The sequence below is a fragment of the Chelonoidis abingdonii genome, chromosome 2 (genome assembly GCF_003597395.2).
Source record: "Chelonoidis abingdonii isolate Lonesome George chromosome 2, CheloAbing_2.0, whole genome shotgun sequence".
Lineage (NCBI taxonomy): Eukaryota > Metazoa > Chordata > Testudines > Testudinidae > Chelonoidis > Chelonoidis abingdonii.
In genome coordinates this window covers 160,177,092-160,196,408 of record NC_133770.1, presented here as the reverse complement: position 1 = coordinate 160,196,408, position 19,317 = coordinate 160,177,092, and the positions used below count along the sequence as shown (strand labels likewise).

At 42.2% G+C, this 19,317-nt stretch overlaps 1 protein-coding gene across 2 annotated transcripts in view; it reads left to right on the top strand.

The window, feature by feature from the left end:
* LOC116826023 (zinc metalloproteinase-disintegrin-like NaMP) overlaps nt 1-18,887 on the top strand; it is a 44,217-nt gene extending 25,330 nt beyond the window's left edge. Inside the window, exons 12-25 of one of the 2 annotated variants that reach the window (XM_032782502.2) lie at nt 1,398-1,575; nt 3,163-3,252; nt 4,584-4,779; nt 7,076-7,178; nt 7,761-7,917; nt 9,211-9,291; nt 10,183-10,261; nt 11,857-11,959; nt 12,326-12,416; nt 12,935-13,000; nt 14,213-14,269; nt 14,466-14,543; nt 15,641-15,703; nt 16,631-18,887. In XM_032782502.2, coding sequence (XP_032638393.1) covers nt 1,398-1,575; nt 3,163-3,252; nt 4,584-4,779; nt 7,076-7,178; nt 7,761-7,917; nt 9,211-9,291; nt 10,183-10,261; nt 11,857-11,959; nt 12,326-12,416; nt 12,935-13,000; nt 14,213-14,269; nt 14,466-14,543; nt 15,641-15,703; nt 16,631-16,663 — 1,375 coding nt within the window. In that variant the 3' untranslated portion in view covers nt 16,664-18,887. The remainder of the gene's footprint in view (nt 1-1,397; nt 1,576-3,162; nt 3,253-4,583; nt 4,780-7,075; nt 7,179-7,760; nt 7,918-9,210; nt 9,292-10,182; nt 10,262-11,856; nt 11,960-12,325; nt 12,417-12,934; nt 13,001-14,212; nt 14,270-14,465; nt 14,544-15,640; nt 15,704-16,630) is intronic. The other variant, XM_032782503.2, reaches the window with a different exon arrangement.
* Nucleotides 18,888-19,317: the final 430 nt, after the last annotated feature.

The following is a 19,317-nucleotide window of genomic DNA, read 5'->3' as shown; positions in this document are numbered from 1 at the left end:
CGCGGTTTCACCTATAACATGGTAAGATTTTCTGGCTCCCGAGGACAGCGTTATATCGGGGTAGAGGTGTACAAAGCCCATGCGTGCTTTAAAATACAGGTGGGCCCAATCGAAGGCCCATTGATGTCAATGGGGAGTCTTCCCATTCGCTTCATTTTGGATAAGGCTCAGAGTGTACTGTTGAAATGGATCTGTCAACTACGCCACAAACACTTACAATAACTATACCATGTGAAACGATGCGCCCAGAAAGCATGACTCTTCATGCGATTGTGGTGAGACAGAATTTACCCAGTCTTTGCATATCCTGTTTCATATTCTGAAAATCTTGCTTGTAATTTAAGTGGATTTCTCTTACAGGGAGACTTGCCTCTCCAATAAGCAGCCAGTTGAAAGCATCCCTGAGGTTTCCAGTACAATTTTATGTAACCTTTAGATAAACACCCACCTCTCCTAGACATCAGTATTCACAGTTCCCACAGAGGCTTGCTTAAGATTAACTTCCCTTTATACTCATGATGGTTCACTTCCTTTTGTTTGTGTTTAGCTGCAGAATTGCTCTTTTCTCAGCATTTTGTTAATGTGGGTTTGCTACACTTCTGCCAGTGATCCCATTTATACTCAACTCATCCAGGGCCCACTGACGTCGGTATAAAGACTTCCATTGATGTAGATGGGCTTTGAATCAGATCCCAACTGATTAAAATTTGTGTAGAACAAGCTTGACTCCTCTAGAAAGGTGGCTTTTCATTCTGTGTAAACCTCCCCCTCTCTCTCTTCAATTGTTTCACCAGTGTTTCTCTTACAACCACACATCCTTTATTCTCTTCCCTTTTGTTATGCTATTTTTCTCCTCCTTTTTCACGTCTGAAGCGATTGAGGTAATATATTTTTGGTTAAGAAAATAAAAATCCTGCCACTTTAGTCCATGTGCTGAAACTCCAGTAAGAGAGGAGGAGAACTTCCTGAGGACAAACTATTCAACACTGATTTGAGACTTTATGATGTTGGTGGTTGAGACATAGAGATTACTGATTAACCTTGCTGCCACAGGACCATAGTAGGGGAAACTGGGTACTTCAGATGCCAGAAGTAACCACTGTATCACATTAGTCTTATCCAGCTAGGAATTTATGATCTAAGAAGATGATCTCTCCATGTTGTCAGTATCTCCAAAAAAACTTTGTTTTTGTTTTTTTTACTTTTTCACCCCAACAAAAATATATGTAAATGCCCAGAAATTAAACTAAACATTTTAGGTTTTTAAAGAGTATTTGGGGAAACTACGGTATTTGATTAATTGGGACGAGGGTATTCATTTAATTCATATCCTATACACTGTTGTGTGGTGTTGTGTAATTAATTGTCACTGAAATTATGTTGATTCATCTATGCAGCTACAACATCCCCAAGGATTTTACTGCATGCAGCCTCCAGGATTTTCAGAAATATATTTTGGACCGAACACCAGTATGCATCACCAATATGCCTGCCCTGAAAGACATAGTAGCACCCCCTGTTTGTGGGAACAACTTTGTAGAGACAGGAGAAGAATGTGACTGTGGAACTCCAGAGGTACCTCTGAATAGTTGTGAAAAAATAATATTAATCGAGAGGCAGAAACCCTAGATCAGCTTCTGGCTCTTTGAACGTAGTCTTGTTTTGTAAGTCCACCTCACTCTTCTACAAGTAACGCCTGATTGTCCAGAGGTCTTGGGAGACAGCTGAAACCTTCTGCTACTTGAGGGTGCAGAAAACTCCTAGTTGCAGAGAAGGTGCCAGATTCTCTATTGCTCTGCTCTTTGGGTAGCCATTTAGCCCAGTGCAACAAGGTTACGAAATGCTACTACTCTGATTCATACCTTCCCCACTGTCCAGGTTTCATGGGGCTGTTCCACTTTAACTCACAAATGTCCTTGTTCCCAGTTAAAGCGACTCTGGACTTGGCTTCCCATTCTGGGATGCAAACATTATGACCTACTCCCCATCCCCCTTCTCCTTCCTGGCAGCCTCTCCCCTCCCTACTCTCCCCACTCCCAGCTTTGTCCCTTCACACCCCCTCCCTTCTGTAAACCAGGGCATGCGCTCAGGCCACTGGAGCCAAGCCCAGCCAGCTCTGCAGGACAGGAACTGCAGGTGCTGCCAGTGCTGAGTGAGTGCAGAGCTAACTTGCAGCTCCCCCGTGCTACCCCTCCCCAGTATCCCACCTCTGGGGGCAGGACCTGTCCACTTTAGCCACTGGGAATGTTGGGAGGTGTGCTGATTTGGTAGCATTTTCCATCCAGTTCGCAACTACCCCTACATTAAGGCCCCTGCCTGGGTTGTGCAAAGGAACCTTAGTGTAATTGAAAATGAGGCCCTTTGTCTTCAACCCTGAGAAGCAGAGGAACTCTGCAGGAGGGAAGGTTACCAGTCTTGCAAATGGGGAGCTTCAGTCAGTGCCGCCTTAGAGAGCTCAGACCGCATCTTAAATTAACCCTAATCTTCAATTAAGCCAGTGTTATGGCTTGTTGAGTTTTACATGCTTCTGAAGTATAGCTGGAAGAATCAAGGCCAACTCAAATGTACATTAGCCCAAATGAAAGAATTTTCTTGCTCACTGCCAGAATGAACTTCTGCCAGAATATGCTTCAGTAGCATTTTTCCATGGAATATCCATTCAAATGCCACGAGACACACAGTACAGTCATTAGGGCCACAAAAACAGTGTTGAAGCTAGTGTGGAAACTTATTTCTAGGAACATCGCGTTTACAGCTGATTGTCAAGGCAGAATGTGTGTGTTGGGGGACAGCGGAAAGCTGAGTGGGGAGGCAGAACTGAATTGTAAGCTGATTCAGTTACAATAAGGAAGAGCTGTATGTGATCTGTGCCTAAGAAGAAGAAAAAAAAAATCAGCCGTTCCCTGAACCACTTGATTCTGCAGTTTTATAATCAAGCACACTTTGTTGTCACGCACAATCCTCCTAAAGAATGATTAGTATCAGTTTGCTTTGCCGTAAAGCCATTTTAGATACGTGGTGTACAAATGTGTGTCTCTCTCTCTCTCTCTTTAAGCGAAGTACAGGCTGTCCTATCAGAAATGTGTTACTGGGGGGGGAACAAAAAAACAAAATACAGAGCACTGTACCGTGCCCGTAACTTTCTCTGTTATTGTTCCACAGGAATGCACAAATAGCTGCTGTGACGCTGCAACGTGCAAGCTGAAGCCGAATGCTAAATGTGCATTTGGAGAGTGCTGTGAAAACTGCCAGGTGAGACCCCATTTGTTCTCAGCTATTTCTTCACATTTTGGTGGTGTTTTGGGGCAAAGCCAGAGGACCCCTTTAAATTGGAACAATGGCCATTATTTATCATTGATGCAGCATTGTAACAACAATCATACTTTGCACTTCTCAAGCACCTTCCACAGGAGTACCTCAAAGTGCTCCACTGATATTGATTAATCCAACCTGATGTTAATTAACTTAACCTCCCAGCATTCCTGTTTGCCTCGCCTCTCCAGATAGGTTAACTGATGCATGGAGCACCAGATTCTGAGCTGGTGTAAACTGACATACCTCCATTGAAGTCAGTGGGACCACCCTACTTTACACCCGCTGAGGCTTTGGCCCAGAAAGTTTGTGTGATTCATGCAGTGTGGCTGTGGAAGAGAAGGGAATATGATCCACATCTGACTCTCATGCTTGTCTCTTAGCCACAAGATCATCCATTTCCCTTATATCCTTCCTGCTAAGTCATGGGTGGCAATGGTATGTTAAGGACAACTAAATAATCGCAGGGCTCTTCTCCAAAGAGCTTGCAGTCTAACTTAGCCATAACACAGCCAGGAGTGCTTAGAAAAAGTGTGCAGGGGAGAGCATAGGAGGTACACAAGGCATCATTGCCACTCCAGCAAGCCCCATGGCTGTCCCTGTGGGATATGCCGAGTACCTTTTGCTATAAACTGCGAAGTATTTTATTTGCATTATTATTAACACCCATTGTGCTGGGTTTGCCACATCTCCGATTCTCAGAGTATGATGTAGCTTATTTTTTCCAGTCTTCTTTAAAACAGCAGTTGCTGCTTAACCAGGGATCTCTCTGAATCTCATTGGAAATAACAGTAGCCAGCAAATAACTGAACTGCACCAAAGCTAAAATAATCCTTTCCCTGGAAATTATATTAGGTGTTTCAGAGCAATGGCACATGACACTGAAAGAGCACTTGCTAGAAGCATTTTATAGCTAGCACCACTGAGTTTATAGGATGCCTGCTAACGTCATTGCTTAGCAGGCGCAATGAAAGGGCCCAATGATGCAGTCATTATATATGCACAAGTCCCACTGATTTCTCTGGGAATTGGAAGTTCTACTAGTTTCAATGAGGGAGGCATGCATGAAAGGACTACACAATTGGTTCCAGGTGGCCTGGTTTTCAGATACACCAAACTCAACCTTTTCCCTTAATGGGTAACACGGGTGTTCAGACCATTAGAGACTTTTAAGTCCTGTTCAACCCTGGGGTAAGTCCATTGCTGGGTATTTTAAATGACTTGGCGGAATGGCATGCCTAAGACCACTGCGCGCTCTCTCTCTGCTACAGCTTAAAAGAGCAGGGACTCTTTGCCGACCTATAAAGCATGACTGTGACCTGCCCGAGCTATGTACTGGCCAGTCCCACCAATGCCCAGTGGATCGATTCAGAGTCAACGGCTACCCTTGCAGAGATGGCCAGGGTTACTGTTACATGGGGAAATGCCCCACCCTGCTGAGCCAATGCATTGCTCTTTGGGGATCAGGTGAGTGGATACTACCTTTAAATGAATCAGATTGTTTAAGGTGAGGGGGAGAGTTTAGGACAGATTGGAGACAATTCGTCAAGTACATTTTGAGAATGGGAGCCAATACATCAATATAATTGTGCTATGAAGTTATGCAGGTGTAGTCCTACAGTCATAACATTCCACCTGTTGTGGAGGGGGCTGTATTTACAGCATTGTATTTACTTTGTCCGCCCAGTTTATCATCAGGATTAACTGGTTTTCGCAAGTATTCAATTACCACTTTCTCAGCATGGCAAAACATGTGTATAAGGCATGGAGCGGGTGCATAGTTTTAAGCCTTTCTTCCATTGGAAAACCTGGTTAATCTCTTTTTCTCATAGTCACATTCATTTAGAAAACAAAGCCCATAGAAGAGTTTTGAAAATCTGTTAATACTTCCTTTAAAAAAGGGAGTGAGTGGGTAGTGAAACTAACTTCCCTTTTCTGTCTTAATGCCTCAGCGCAGATTTGCTAGTACCGAGGTTCCTTGAGCGCTTGTGTGTACAAGCCACATAGTTTTTCTTGGTAAATCAAATGGTTGATGGTGGCTGGGCTTCAGCATCCCGGAGTGTGAATTGCAGCGTGTATTAGCATGGGCTAGTGTGCTGTATCGTAACTGCCCCGGACACTTCCAGCGCGAACTAAAAGGTCCAGGATCCCAAACTAGTTTGCGTCAACAGTGTCCACACAGGAGAGCAATAGCACAGCATTGTAGTCCAAACTGCAGGGCCTTGTAAATAAGTACCAAAGGCACCCTTAATGCGGAGTAAGTGTGTCCACACAGGGAGTTAGTGCAGAGTAGCTACTGGGCTTTAAATTCACACCCTAGCTCACTCCCCACTAACTTTCCTTTGTAGAGGAACCCTCAGTATTTGCAGCTGGTCTATCACACATCTCCCCTCCTCCCCCCAAAAAGGAGGAAGAAAACTTTAAAGATTTCATTCTGTTGGGGGGGTTTTGAATGTTGTGTCGTGTGTGCTTAAAATAGTATTTTTACACTGCCACTGTATCAGACGATCCCTACCAATTTCATAAGCTCAGTGCCTTATTTCAGACACTTTTTAATATGCATTTCTGGGGAAAAGAGGAAGCAGGAAAGCAATTCCTCTTTTGCACAATGTTAGAAAAAAAGTAGCCAGGGACTGAGTGGGGAATTATTTACATGATAAATTGAGGAACTCTCTCTGTTTTCACACTGATGTGATGATGATGATCATGCTTTCTTTTTACTTAATAATCAAAAATTTGTTTTTGGGACACTACAGGGCAGGGAGAGCAAACAAGATGCTACTCTCCCTTTCTTGTTATCAACAAATTTTAAACTAGGTGCCAACTGCAGAGTCTTCATTACTGATGATGTTTTAGAAGACAAAGAACTCAAATTAATCTTTAGATAATAAGCATATTGCACTTGTCTTAACACTTAGCCATCAGAAGCGTCAGCTGCTCTTCATTGGGTATTATTAGTTTCATCACACCTAGCAACTCCAATGTACAAGGCCCTGGGTGAACTGAGCTTATAGTCAACATAGGCAATGCAAACTCAGGGGCAGCAGAGGTACAGAGCGTGGTAGGGATATGACCAAGGCCACACAGCAGGTCAGTGGCAAGCTGGGAATAGACGTAAGGGTTCTTGTCTTACATTCCACTGCCCTATTCACTGGACCATGCACACCTCACAGTTTCTGGCACTAAAGGATCATCTGCAAATGTTGCCTTCATTTATAGCCAGGCACCCCTGGGTTTATATAGGTTTACATGGGACTGGAGCCTCAGCTATGTGCAAGGAACAGACAGTGCAGGTTGGGGGTGAGGCAGAGAACAAAAGGGTAAAGGTTTGCATAAAGCTCACCTTTGCCCTCCCCTAAACTTGGTCAACTAGCCTGGTCCTCCAGCGTAATCTAGAGCCACCTGAAATTACACCATGGGCCTCAAGGAGTCAAAATGAAAAGCTGGGAATTGGCATCTCCCAGCCATGCCCTCTGGCCATACACACACTCACTGATCTGAATGTACTTTATCCCTCATCTATTTCTTACAGAAATATGCTAGCACTTAGATCATGGGTGCTGCTATAGTGCAGAATTCATTTGAGTGATGTGCCACTGCAAATCCGATTAGATGTATGTGAGATATCAACAGAATAGATCATTTCCTCAGTTGGCACTGTCAATGGAGTTCCACCACTTTTCCATCAGCGGAGGATCTGGCCTATGGCATACTGTTTTCCATGCTCTTCACCGCTTGTCTGTCTTCTTTACCTCCTTCCCAGGTGCTACAGTTGCTGTAGACTCTTGTTATAAGACTAACCAGAACGGAGTTTATTATGGACACTGCAAAAAGGCAAACGGCACGTTCATCCCCTGTGCAAAAAAGTAAGTAAAAAAGCACTTACCTCCTTGAAGTCTGTGGGTTCTAGGAAACAGAGGTAATTCATGTCCAGATGAAGAGGCTAGAAGCTAGGAGAACTCTCTTCTAGCAGCTCTTCCTTTCATATTGGGGCTGGTTTGTTTTTCTCATTTTAACCTGGACGTTGCAGTAAAGCAGGGAAGTTTCTGATGGAGAGAGAGAAGTACAGTTTCTAAATACAATTCTGATTCAGGTAAAGAGAGCATAATAAACTAGAGTGAGATTAGTCAGAGAGAACAGCTTTTGAGTATGGAAGAATGAACCTGAAGAAAATCAGACGCTGGGTTCAGTTAAATTAAACATTCTGTCCTGCCAAGTACTGTGAGTATCCTCAATTCCCCATGGAAGTCAGTGAGAATTGAGCACTAGGACTTGTCTACACACAAACTGGAGCTGAAATAACATGGTTTATAATTTAAATCTTTAGTTACTTCAGTTCTAGTCTACATGTGGACTCAGAGATATGGCATCTGGTGAAGAGACAAAATTCAATAGGTTTGCTGTGCTCTGACATTATTCTAGAAAATAAGCAATTGTTTTCTTCCCAGAGATATACAGTGTGGGAAGTTATTTTGTACTGGTGGTTCACGAATGCCTACAGCTGGAAACCTACTATCTTTTGACTCATGCAAAGGCAGTTTTCCTAATGACAATAATGAAGACACAGGCATGGTCGCTGCTGGAACTAAATGTGGCAATGGAATGGTTAGTGAAAGAAGTTTTTATGCCCCCGTCATTTCTTTTCCATTCATTTTGTTAGTTGTTTCTGGTTTATAATCACAGACACTCTTACAAGACAAAAAGGACTTTTAAAAGTCATATTCAAGGTGACTCAACTGCATAAAGTCTGATTTTCTACTACCTCACTCTTTGTGCCATCATTTATTTCTGTACAAAGTGAGTGTAAGGTGCTACCTTCTAATCTGGTTGCATTTTACAGTCTGCACTAGGATAAAGTTACTAATGGAGAACCTGCTGCCTGCATGCACATTGCCTCTCCTGTCTCCTCCCCGCACCTGTAGCGTGAAGATGTTCTTCCCTTAGCCAATATTGTAGCTCTGGCTGCTGAAGCACTGAGATGCTCCCTCTTCAGCGCAGACTCCACCCTGTTCCTCAGGTGGCCTGCGGGAGCCAGTGTTGAGGAACTCATGCACTGAGCCGAGCGGCTGCAAGAGAAGCCCAGGCGTTAGGGAATCTGCTGCCTTCCTGTTACTGTGTGATTACAGTGAAGTCTATACCCTGTCCAGCTGGTTCTGACTGCAAGAGAGAGCACTAAGGGGACTGGGATGAAAGGCTGCCCTCTTAATTATCCCAACACCTGATTATCCAAATAAAAATCTGTGGCCCCCCCGCCCAGGCTATTCAGATAAACAGGAGAATGTTGTATTGTGGTAGTTTCTCAGTGCCCTAGTCATAGACCAGAACCCCATTGTGTATAAACACAGAACATGATATATCAAAGATTTAGTAACACCTCTTAGCTGCATTTGGTACAGTCAAAGCTGGTTTGGAAAACAGGGAAGGGGGATATTGGTATAAACACATATTTTTCCTTTTTAGTAACCTATTCAAAATTCAAAGTTTCAATGAAAAATGACATAACATTTCCAAGTTTCTAAGATTTTTACCAACCCTAGGTACAATGAAATAATGCTTTGGGCCCCAATTTTCATTTACATGAACTCCCCTGTATGCTGCTATAGCTTGAAATGTGGAGTTAATATAATTGACGCCCACTTTAACACCCTTTTAAACTGCTGTAGCAGTGTACGGTGGTCTTGTTGTAACTGAGAATCACACTGTTTTTCTTTATACAGTGTCTGATTCTTAGTTCTATTAAGGACCCTTTATACCTATATAAAATACATTTGTACAAACACTTTAATGCCCCTTTACACTGCTCACCACATTACAGTTGAGACAATTACTATATTGTGATGCAATTTATGAAACCTGAAAGTCCCTTCTTGTTGATCACACATGTGCTTTGCATTTCAGGTGTGCAGCAAGGGACAATGTGTTGATATCGAACGAGCCTACAAATCAACCAACTGTTCCGCCAAGTGCAATGGGCATGCTGTAAGATTGGAGTCTTATTGCTAATGACACTAAGAAAGGCTCATGTGTGAACTAAAGTCCAGTTATGATGTTATAGTAACAGCTATAGGATTTTTTTGTTTTGTTTTTTAAAGTCCAGGGGGTTGGGAATGTGTGATCAAATGAAAGAATCCAAATGAACTGAGTCCAAAACTTCCTCTAGATTCACAGGAGCACGTGTAACCCAATAATATATCAGTACCTTTGCTTAGGAGATCACATACACTGATAGCATAAATGATTTTTAGGAGGGAACATAGTCCTTGAGTAGCAAACTGGACTGGAAGGCAGGAGACCTGGGCTCTATCCCTGGGAAAAATTCACACCTCTAAGCAATGAAGTTAGAGCGATCTAAATTTTAAGTGTAGACCAGGCCTTACCCTCCTTTATAAAGTGCTCAGAGGTCTAGACATGTGGGACCTGATTCTCTGCTGCCACACATCTTGTGTAGTAATTTACATTGGTGTAAAATTCCACCAAGACAGACAGCGCACTCTACATTGGCTTTGCACAGGAGTACGGGACTGTACGAGGTGCAAGAGAATGGAGAATCAGTCCTGTGAACATGCATTGTAAGAAGTCAGTATTATGATTACGTAAGCTAACTTCTCATCCATCTGAATAGGAATTTTACACTTCTCTGCAGTGCCACCATCATTGGAAGCCTGATCCAAAGCCCACTGAAGGCAGTGGAAAGATCCCCATTGACTTCATTGAGCTTTCAATCAAGCCTGACATACTTACATATAATGGGCCAACTTCTGCTCTTACACTGGCATAAATGTGGATTAACACTAGCCACTGGCATTAAGCCAGCTTCTTCACTCTCTTGACCCCGATTTAAAGACTAATATCAGACCTCTGTTTTCTTAGGTGTGTGACCACGAACTGGTATGTCAGTGTGAAGAAGGATGGGCACCGCCCAACTGCGATAGCTCCACAACAGTTCAATGTGAGTAGGCTGTGATATAGTGAGATATTGATCAGACTATAAACTGTGGGCCAAACAGAGCTGGTGTGAGCCACACAGCTCCACTGACTTTAGTGAGACAACAAAAGGGATTTGCCTCAGCTGAAGCTATGACCATAAGGGCTTGTCTACCCTTAAAACACTGCAGCAGCGCTTCAGTGAAGACGCTACCTATGCCAATGGGAGGGGTTTTCCCATCAGGGTAGGTAGTCCACCTCCAGAGAGACAGTAGCTAGGTTGATAGGAGAATTCTCCCATGGACCTAGTGCTATCTACACCAGGAGTTAGGTCGGTTTAACTATGTTGCTCGGGGTGTGGATTCTTCATAGCCCTAAGTAAGACGATTATACCAATCTAAGCTCCTAGTGTAGACCAGGATACAGCACCCTTTGTCTCCACGTATCTGCTCTCTGCATGTCTGTCATAGCTGCTTATTTGAGTGACTAAAAAAAGCTGTTACTTCTGATAGTCCTAAAGAATTGGCACATCTTGGGGGAGCAGGGAAGAAGGGGAGTTCAGTCTTCACTGCTTTAAAATGTGTTTACACCTGTAAAATCCTGGTAGAGACCATCTTCCTGTAGTTTTTAACACAGAGTGAGGACAACGCTAAACCGCTTGCCCATGGTTGACTTCTCATAAATTTTGCCTTGTGGTCAAACTACAGTACATTTTCTCCACGAGAACTTTACAGCAGGATAGCTAATATGTTACCCCATGGTAGAAACAACGTTTTAAGCAGTGAAGATGAAGCCCCAGACCCATTCCTGCTTTCAAGTATCTACAACAAAATAAAAAGCTAAATTGCAGTGAGAGGGGGTCATATGCAGAACTGGTGTACCCAGCTGCAAACCCATTGTAGTTGGTTAGAGGAAAGCCGCCTACACCAATTCTGAATTTGGTCCAGAGTCCCCCAGAGGCACTATGAGGATTCGTGAGTACATGCGAAGTGCTTTGAAGACAGAAAGCACCCAAAACATACTGAATTTTATTAAGTCCTCACCTGCCCTCGCCCCAACTTGTGTTATTGAATAGAAAACTTAAGATCATTATGTGAGAGATTGAGCTTGAAGGCTGAGCTCTGAGTACCAACAATCTGACATTACACATCCTCAGGAGAGGTACTGGGGAGATGGGAAATTGTGTCTCAGAGACACCACTCTGAATCACCATTTTTCTGGACTTCCATCTTTCATCGGGTAGAGAAATATGCAGCGTCAGCCTTTTCTGTGACACATCCTCCTCCCCCTGGAAGCCCTCTGGCTGACACAATGTCCTGATCTACTCCCTAACCTTCTGCCCATCTCCCCTGTGAGGTGATGAGTGAATATCGAGCAGACGTGCAATTCTTGTTCTCCCTTTACATGCTCAGACCCAGGATCCAGCTAGACACAGCACTATATAGTCATACAGAAGAATGGAATGGAATCTGTCTCCCTCATGTGGCTGCTTGTGACAGGAACACATTTTAAACTTAAGAAAGCCCTTAGCACAGGAAAATGAAGAGGCCATATCTACATGCCTCTGCTACCTCTCAGTGTTGAGAAATAGTCACATGTTGCAATGTATCATCCCTGCAGATTTCGCCATCATTGCCGGTGTGCTAGCTGCCCTTGCTGTCATTGTGATAGTCGCTGTTTTAATCATCCGCTACCGAAATACTAAGAAGAAGCAAGCTCAGAGGTACAATGTTTATCCTTTTGGAATAAAAAAAAAATCTTGAAGGAATTTAGGCTGGAGCTCTTCAGTAGGAGATGGGCTCCTGGCTCCCACAGGCTTCTCTGAACTGTGCAGGGTGGATGTGAGATGTCACCCTGGGACCTGAAAGTGCCATGGTCTTACCCTGACCTCTCAGGACGAATTAGTGTCCATACATTGCTCTTTAAAAAAGTAAACTGCTATATAAGTGCTAAGTAAACAGTAGTAAGTCAGCTATTTAAACTCAACATGTGGAAAGCTTTCCATGGTATAATGCCTCTTTTTTTAAGACAATTGAGAACACATACAAACTGAAGTGCAAATTATAAGTCACATGGAATGTCTTTGTAGTGGCCAGAGCAGAGGTGTATCTGGAGAGACAAATCCAGGCTTCTCAGGGCAAGAACAGAAGAGAAGACCGAACGTTGCACCCATCCAGGAGGTGAGAATCTGGATGTATGGCTGAGTCACAGACTGCTTGATGCACCACATATATTCTTCCACTGTAACAGAGTGGCTTAAATTTCAAAACTTACCTGCAGTTACTGAATAATAGGTTACCTAGGGAGATGATGCAATCTACATCCTTAGAGGTTTTTAAGGCCCAGTTTGACAAAGCCCTGGCTGAGATGATTTAGTTGGTGTTGGTTCTGCTTTGAGCAGGGGATTGAACTAGATGACCTCCTGAGGTCTCTTCCAACACTAATCTTTTATGATTAATAAGGGCCGAGTCTAAAGATTAATTTAGTGATTAGAGCAGAATGCTTGGAATCAGGACTCCTGGGTTCCATTCCTAGCTTTGGTAGGGTGGGAGCACAGCTCAGTGGGTAGACCAGTTGGCTTAGAGTCTGATTTCTGTGCTTTGTCAGTCTGGAGCGGGGGTCTGCGAGCAAAATCAATAAGCACGATAAAGATTTTAAAGTAAGACATGTCAAGTTTCTTCTCTTTTTCTTTCTTCAGGTCCATGACACAAGATTCCTCCTTCCCACTCCTCCACGCCAGGCAAACAACCCACAAGTCTCTGTTGTAAGCACAGCTGGAGACTGTTTTCTTTTTAAAAACCGATTTTATTTTTTGATAAGGCTGCACACAGCATTCAAAGGGATGTAATGGTCAGCCACAGTGGGGGCCAGATCCCAAGTCCATGGAAAGGGGAATGACTTCCATTGATAGAAGTGGACATTGGATCAGGCCTCTCCATGTTCTTTCAGGGCTAACATAGATGGCTAGAAAGAGGGAATAATATCCAAACATATTCCTTACAAAATGGGCACTGGCAACTCATCCAAGGATTATAGATCCCAGTCTAGCAAAGCACTCAAGTACCTGCTTGGCCAATCTGTTCACTATCTGCTTATTCAATGAGAATTCATAGAATTAAAGTTAAGCATACACCTAAGGGATTTGCTCAGTCAGGAACATAAAGAACTTGCAACTGAGAAAATAATTGAATAGCTGCCCAACAGCGTAAGCTTGTGAGCTCCTATTAGGCCTTTAATTGCTAGCAGCAGTGGATGTACATCAGAAGTAGGTGATATATACACAAGAAAAGGTGAAAATGCTCTCAACCTTTTAGTGTCCCACTCATTTTGCTGAAGAACGGAGCCCATTTCACAGAAAAGTTTGTCAGGTTTCAAAGTTTTCACAGGAAAACGGACCCTTTCAAAATTCAAAAAGTCTAACATGGAAATCTTAAGCTTTTGATGCAAAGATAGTAATTTCTTCACATTCTGCTGGAAAGAAAAATGTAATGGCTGTGAAGTCACCAGAAACAAACACAAATATACCTTGTGCAAAAATTGCTACCAGTTTTGCTTAGCTCTAACATACTTCAATAATTTTTGGATATCTCTTTCCTCCTTGATGATGGGTGTCCAACTCCCATTAATGCTAACAGGGCACTTGCATGTGCATATCATGGAAGATTAGGCCTCAGAGTAAAAGATCGTTAAAGCAATTAAAACCACAAATAGTTAAACTGATACAATGTCATCTCCAAAGGATTAAAGAGAAGACCAGGACAAAAACTCCAACTTCAATTTGCAACCACATCCCCTCTGATAAAAGTCTGGGGAACGGATAGGTTTTTATCAGTAGTGTCCTAGATATCAGATACTATAATCTGTGCTGTATTCAGCTGTTTGATGTTAATAGGTCAGCATCTTATCTGCCATAAAACTGTAAGCTGCCTTTTTGTTCTGTAACACTAACATATTGTAACTTACTGTTGCTCCCTAGAATATCCCAGAGGAGAGATCCAATGGCAGGCCAGCCATCCACCAAAATACAAAAATGGTAAGAATCCCATAAGTGAAATATTGGTCCCACTGAAATCAATGGCCAAACTCCCCTCGACTTCAATGAGGCCAGGATTTCATCTCTAGACTTGTAAGGTTGGGACAATTTTGAATTAGGGACAGAGGCCTTTATGTTTTTTCTTTCTCTCATGCACAAGCTCTCAGAATAAACGTTTTACTGTCTTCTTTTTCAGCCTATCGTAAAGCCAACCAATCCACCACCTCCAGTTCCTACCACCAAACCAGCCTTTTCTCCTGTCATGGGTAATTCTGTAAGTAGACTTCCATAATTACGGTCCATTCTTTTCTCATTATCTTATCTAACCAAATGACACATATGAGATAATCATGAGGTAGTATACACTAGCTAGTAGTTTCAGTTTCTGGTTTTATGGTTAAAACTGATGGAAGCTAATTTGATTGTAAACTCTTTGGGGACAGGACCATCTTTTTGTTCTGTTCTGTGTTTGTAAAGCACCTAGCACAGTGGGGTCCTGATCCGTGACTGAGACAGCTAGTGATACAAATAATTAATGGATTTTGTATGTCCTATTTTTGCAGCGTTCCTATGTATACGGGTTGAGTAGTCACTAAAATGGCCTCAGATGTACTTAAAGGGCTGTACCAGGAGAGTAGGTCATTGATAATTTAATAAAATTGAGAGGAAAATAATTTTAAAACACAGAGGGCCTGGTCTGCATTTACACTAAGGCCACATCGCACTAACAGAGCAATAGAAAGCACCACTGGTGTAAATGAGAAAAAAGGCCAGAAAGTTTGCCTAAAAAACAAAATACCCAACCAAACCACCACGCAAACTCTTGCTGTCACAGGGATTGAGCCTCCAGTCCTTACTTAGACTAGGGATTACTAGCAGGAGTAGAACTCACATCAGTCAGTCAATGCTACTGCTTGCATGAGCAAGGATTTTTCATTAAGGTTTTGATTCAGCAAAGCACAAGCATGTCTTTAAAGTTAAGTGCAAGTCCCATTGGCTTCAAATGGGACTTAAGCACATGCTTAAAATTCAGCACGTGCTTAAGTGCTATCCAGAATAAAGATGCTTTCTTCGGTCATTGCCTCAAATACATGCCTGGCTTTAAGCGGCTGAGCAGCCCTATTGAACACCCTTTACTGATAGAGATGAATTTATATCCCATGAGTAAAGTTAAGCATATACTTAAGTGCTTACCAGAATCAAAACCTGTATTTCTGTTTACATTTGTTGTGTGTGTAGAGGAAAAGATATTTAGGATCACAATGCTACTTTTTGTCTCTGGAAATGTCTTGGTAAATATGAGAGAGAACCCCAATAGCAGCTCAGCTCTGTATTCACTTTAAAAGGAAAACAACTATATTTTTGTCACAGGTAGCACAGACAAAGTCCACTCCTTCACCAGTCCCTAAGGGCAAACCTGCACCCCCACCACAGGTAAGTCAAGTGCACTATACACAAGATAGAGATCAAGATGCCGCCAATTCAGGATTTCGCTGTGAGCTGCAGGATTCTTGGGGTTTTTTCCCCCACAAGGCGCTACCTCCTGGAGTCATGTTACAACAAACTCAAAACCAGTAAGTTTTTAGCACTCATGGCTGTGGAGAAAAGATAAAAAACATGACTCCTTAAAGGCTCAAAATTTTAAGACAAAGAGAATCCAGTCTGGTTACTTTGGGGGGAGAAATGGGGGAGCAGTGCAGAGCCAAGATTTTTGGACACACAGAGCTGTCAATACTGTTAGTAGCACAGTCCAGTAGTTGGTATTTAAAATGCTTTCACTTTCTAATTTTCTGCCCGTTTGCATTACAGTGCAGGGTTTGAATCCTGTGATAAAAATACAGAATCTCAGCAGCGATCTAGACTCTAGCCCTGCAGAGTATGCTTAACTTTAAGCATTTGACTAGTCTCAGCATGGCACAGGTCTTTGCAGAGTCAGTGCCTTTGAATGAGACCTCTTTCATTCAGGGATGATCATATTGCTTTGCCTAACGTAATGGGGCCTCTATGTACTACTGCAATACAAAAGTTATTCTGCAGAACAACTGTCGGCCAGATTTCAATGACCTTTACTCATGTTGAGTAGCATTTCATACAACATGTGATTCAGCGGGACCATTCTCAGAGTAAGGTGTCATTCAGAATGAATAAGGGTATCAGATCTGGCTCTTAATAGGGTTGCTGGAATATAGGATCAAACCATTTGTCCATCAAGTCTGGAATCTGCAGCAATAGCTATTCTCTGAGGCTACAGTGATATGAAAACCCCACAGTGCATCTCACCACATTGTGCAATGCTGAATAGAATTTGTGGAAAATCTTGTGCCAGTCCCTTGATTTGTTCATTTGTTTGTTTTCACTTAGGCTTTAAAACCACCAGTCAAACCCAGAGTATGAAGCTACTGAAGAATTATTGATCGAGATTCCTGAAATTCTGAGGGACTGTTTCCCTCTCTGTTCACCTTGTGGTTCCTGCCTTTGCCAAGGAAATAACAGTCCCAATAACTTTATTTTTTTTGTAAATGGACTGGCAATTTCCTTGAAAGAAAATGTGTTTTTTCACATAATGTTGTAGTCCTTGGATAGTGACATCAGCCTGCCATTCCTGGCTTTCCTGAGGAAAAGCCAGGGGAATAGCAAACTGCCCTGAGGGATAGACCCTATATGAGTTTTTAAAACCAGCTCAGTATGTGTTTTTGGTTGGACATTAAAAAAACACCAAAAAACAAACATCCTGTCAGGGTGATTAAGCCCTGGAATAATTTGCCTAGGGAGGTTGTAGAATCTCCATCATTGGAGATTAAGAGCAAGTTAGACAAACACCAGGGATGGTCTAGATAATACCTTATATTATTATAATAAATCCTACCATAAGTGCAGGGGACTGGACTAAATGCCCTCTCCAGGTCCCTTCCAGTCCTAGGAGGCTATAGTTTAAGATTTGGGAAAGTCTGGTGCACTGGATTCTGTCTGTAAATTGCAAACTACTGCACATGTAAGGTTAAGAACCATCAGAGTGGCTGGATCAATGACCCAACATTGCCTTTTGTAGTGAACAATTCCTGATGCTTCAAAAGGATGTGCAAAGCTGTCCATGGTAGAACAAAATTCCTTCCTGACTCTTGGAGGAAGTCAGCTTGTATCATTGAAGCATGAAGCTGGATTACCTTCCTTTTGGTCAGTTCATTAGCTCTTGCACTGACCAGCAACACTTGAGATTAAAGGGGTACTATAATCCCAAAGGATCTTTTCCGAACCAAAATACTTCTCAGATCTCAATTGCTTTAAAGGCCCCACAGAGAGCTATTTCGAGCTGGGAAGATTGGAGACATGATCAGAGACTGTATGAGAGTCAACCAGCTAGTTGCTTGGATCACAGGTGTCCTGGAAAGCATGCTTTGCCAACCTGACATGAAACTTCAGGTGTCATAATTGAACTCCAAGGACAATGAAAAAAAATCCCTTAAATTTCTTTTATTCACCACTTAGTTCCAGAAATACCTACTTCGCTCACCCCATTCCAGCAGACCCACACTGGTATTTTCTTAATTGTAGGACTACTCTTTGCACTCTGCTGTATTATTGCAAGTTTGCTAATGAGTACTAGGCTGGGCACATTGATTTATTATTATAAGACTGCTCCTGGGTATGGGGCTTTGCACACTAGTATGTTACTAGAGGATTGTTCATTAGTTCTGGGCTGTTGGCACTGCTGTTATTGATACTCGTGGCATTGATATGATTGATGTTGCTAGCATCAATATATTTAGGTTAAAGCAAATGGGAGTATGTGTCAAGAAAAAATAAGACAATGAACCTTGTATCCAAAGCACCCAAAATTGTATAGAGGTTCCAGTTTGAACCAGGTTTGGTTCTAGGTCAGATTCAAAAGCAGAATGGTCCTTTCATTTTCAGAACTGGTTAGGACGTGGCTCAGGAGGGCAGATTTCCATCACCTGAGCACACAAGTGTCACTAAGGGAGATCTTCTCCCTGCTGCAGAACCACCGAAGTGAAGTCATTGCCTGGAATTAGCCTCCACGTGAAATTTGGAATCGCATCCTAACTCAAACCTGTATCAGGTCCTGAGCATTTCCTATTTGGCCTGCTCTTTCAAATGAGCCATATCCTCAGCGAGTGTAAATCTAAGCTGCATAGATGTTAACAAAGTTGTGCCAATTTGCACCAGTTGAAATTCTGGCTTACAAAGTCTTATTTTCACAGTCAACAGCTACATTTAAAAAAAAAGTAGAAGTATTGACCTGCGCACTGTTTCTCTGAAACAAAAACGTGAAAAATATCCATTCCTTCTTTTATGCTCTGATTTCCTTTGGGCTATCAATCAAGCCCTATAAAATAAAGAACAATGCTATGAAATAATGATATTCTGTTACTTGCCTTGTAAGCTGTCACTTTTGGGTGTACATTTTTTTTTAGATTCAACTTTATTGTGAGAACATTTGTGTCTCTCACTGTGGGATCATTTCTTCTCTATTTGTATTCAGAGATGTATTTAATATAAGCAAGTTTAAACATGGTGTATGGAGATTTTAAAATGTTATTTTTATTACCTATAAATAATGTTTTTACAAAGATTTCTGTATTAAAATGTTCTAACAGTATTTTTTTTGTAGATTATCCATTGCATATACGTATGAAAGAGGAGTGGGATACTTTATAATCCTATAAAATCCACGGGACTTCAAATTTTGCTCCAAGTGCCCAGCAAAGTTTTGTATAATGCAATGGGATACATCTTCAGCTGATGTAAGTTGGCATAGTTCCACTAAATTCAGTTTATATTAGCTGAAGAAATGGCCCAATTGCTCTAAAACAGAGCACAAAAGCCCTAAATATTTGATGTAAAAATCCACCTTCTTTCAATTTGTCTATCCAGCTAATTTATCTAGCTGGTGGCTATATAGATAATTATGTGACCACAATCATCACAAGTATCTGAGCACTTTGCTTTACTCATTTCAAACGCCCAATGCTCAAGAGTTACTTCTCAACTGGACCAGTCTTCCAGACAATAGCGCATGTATGCAGCAA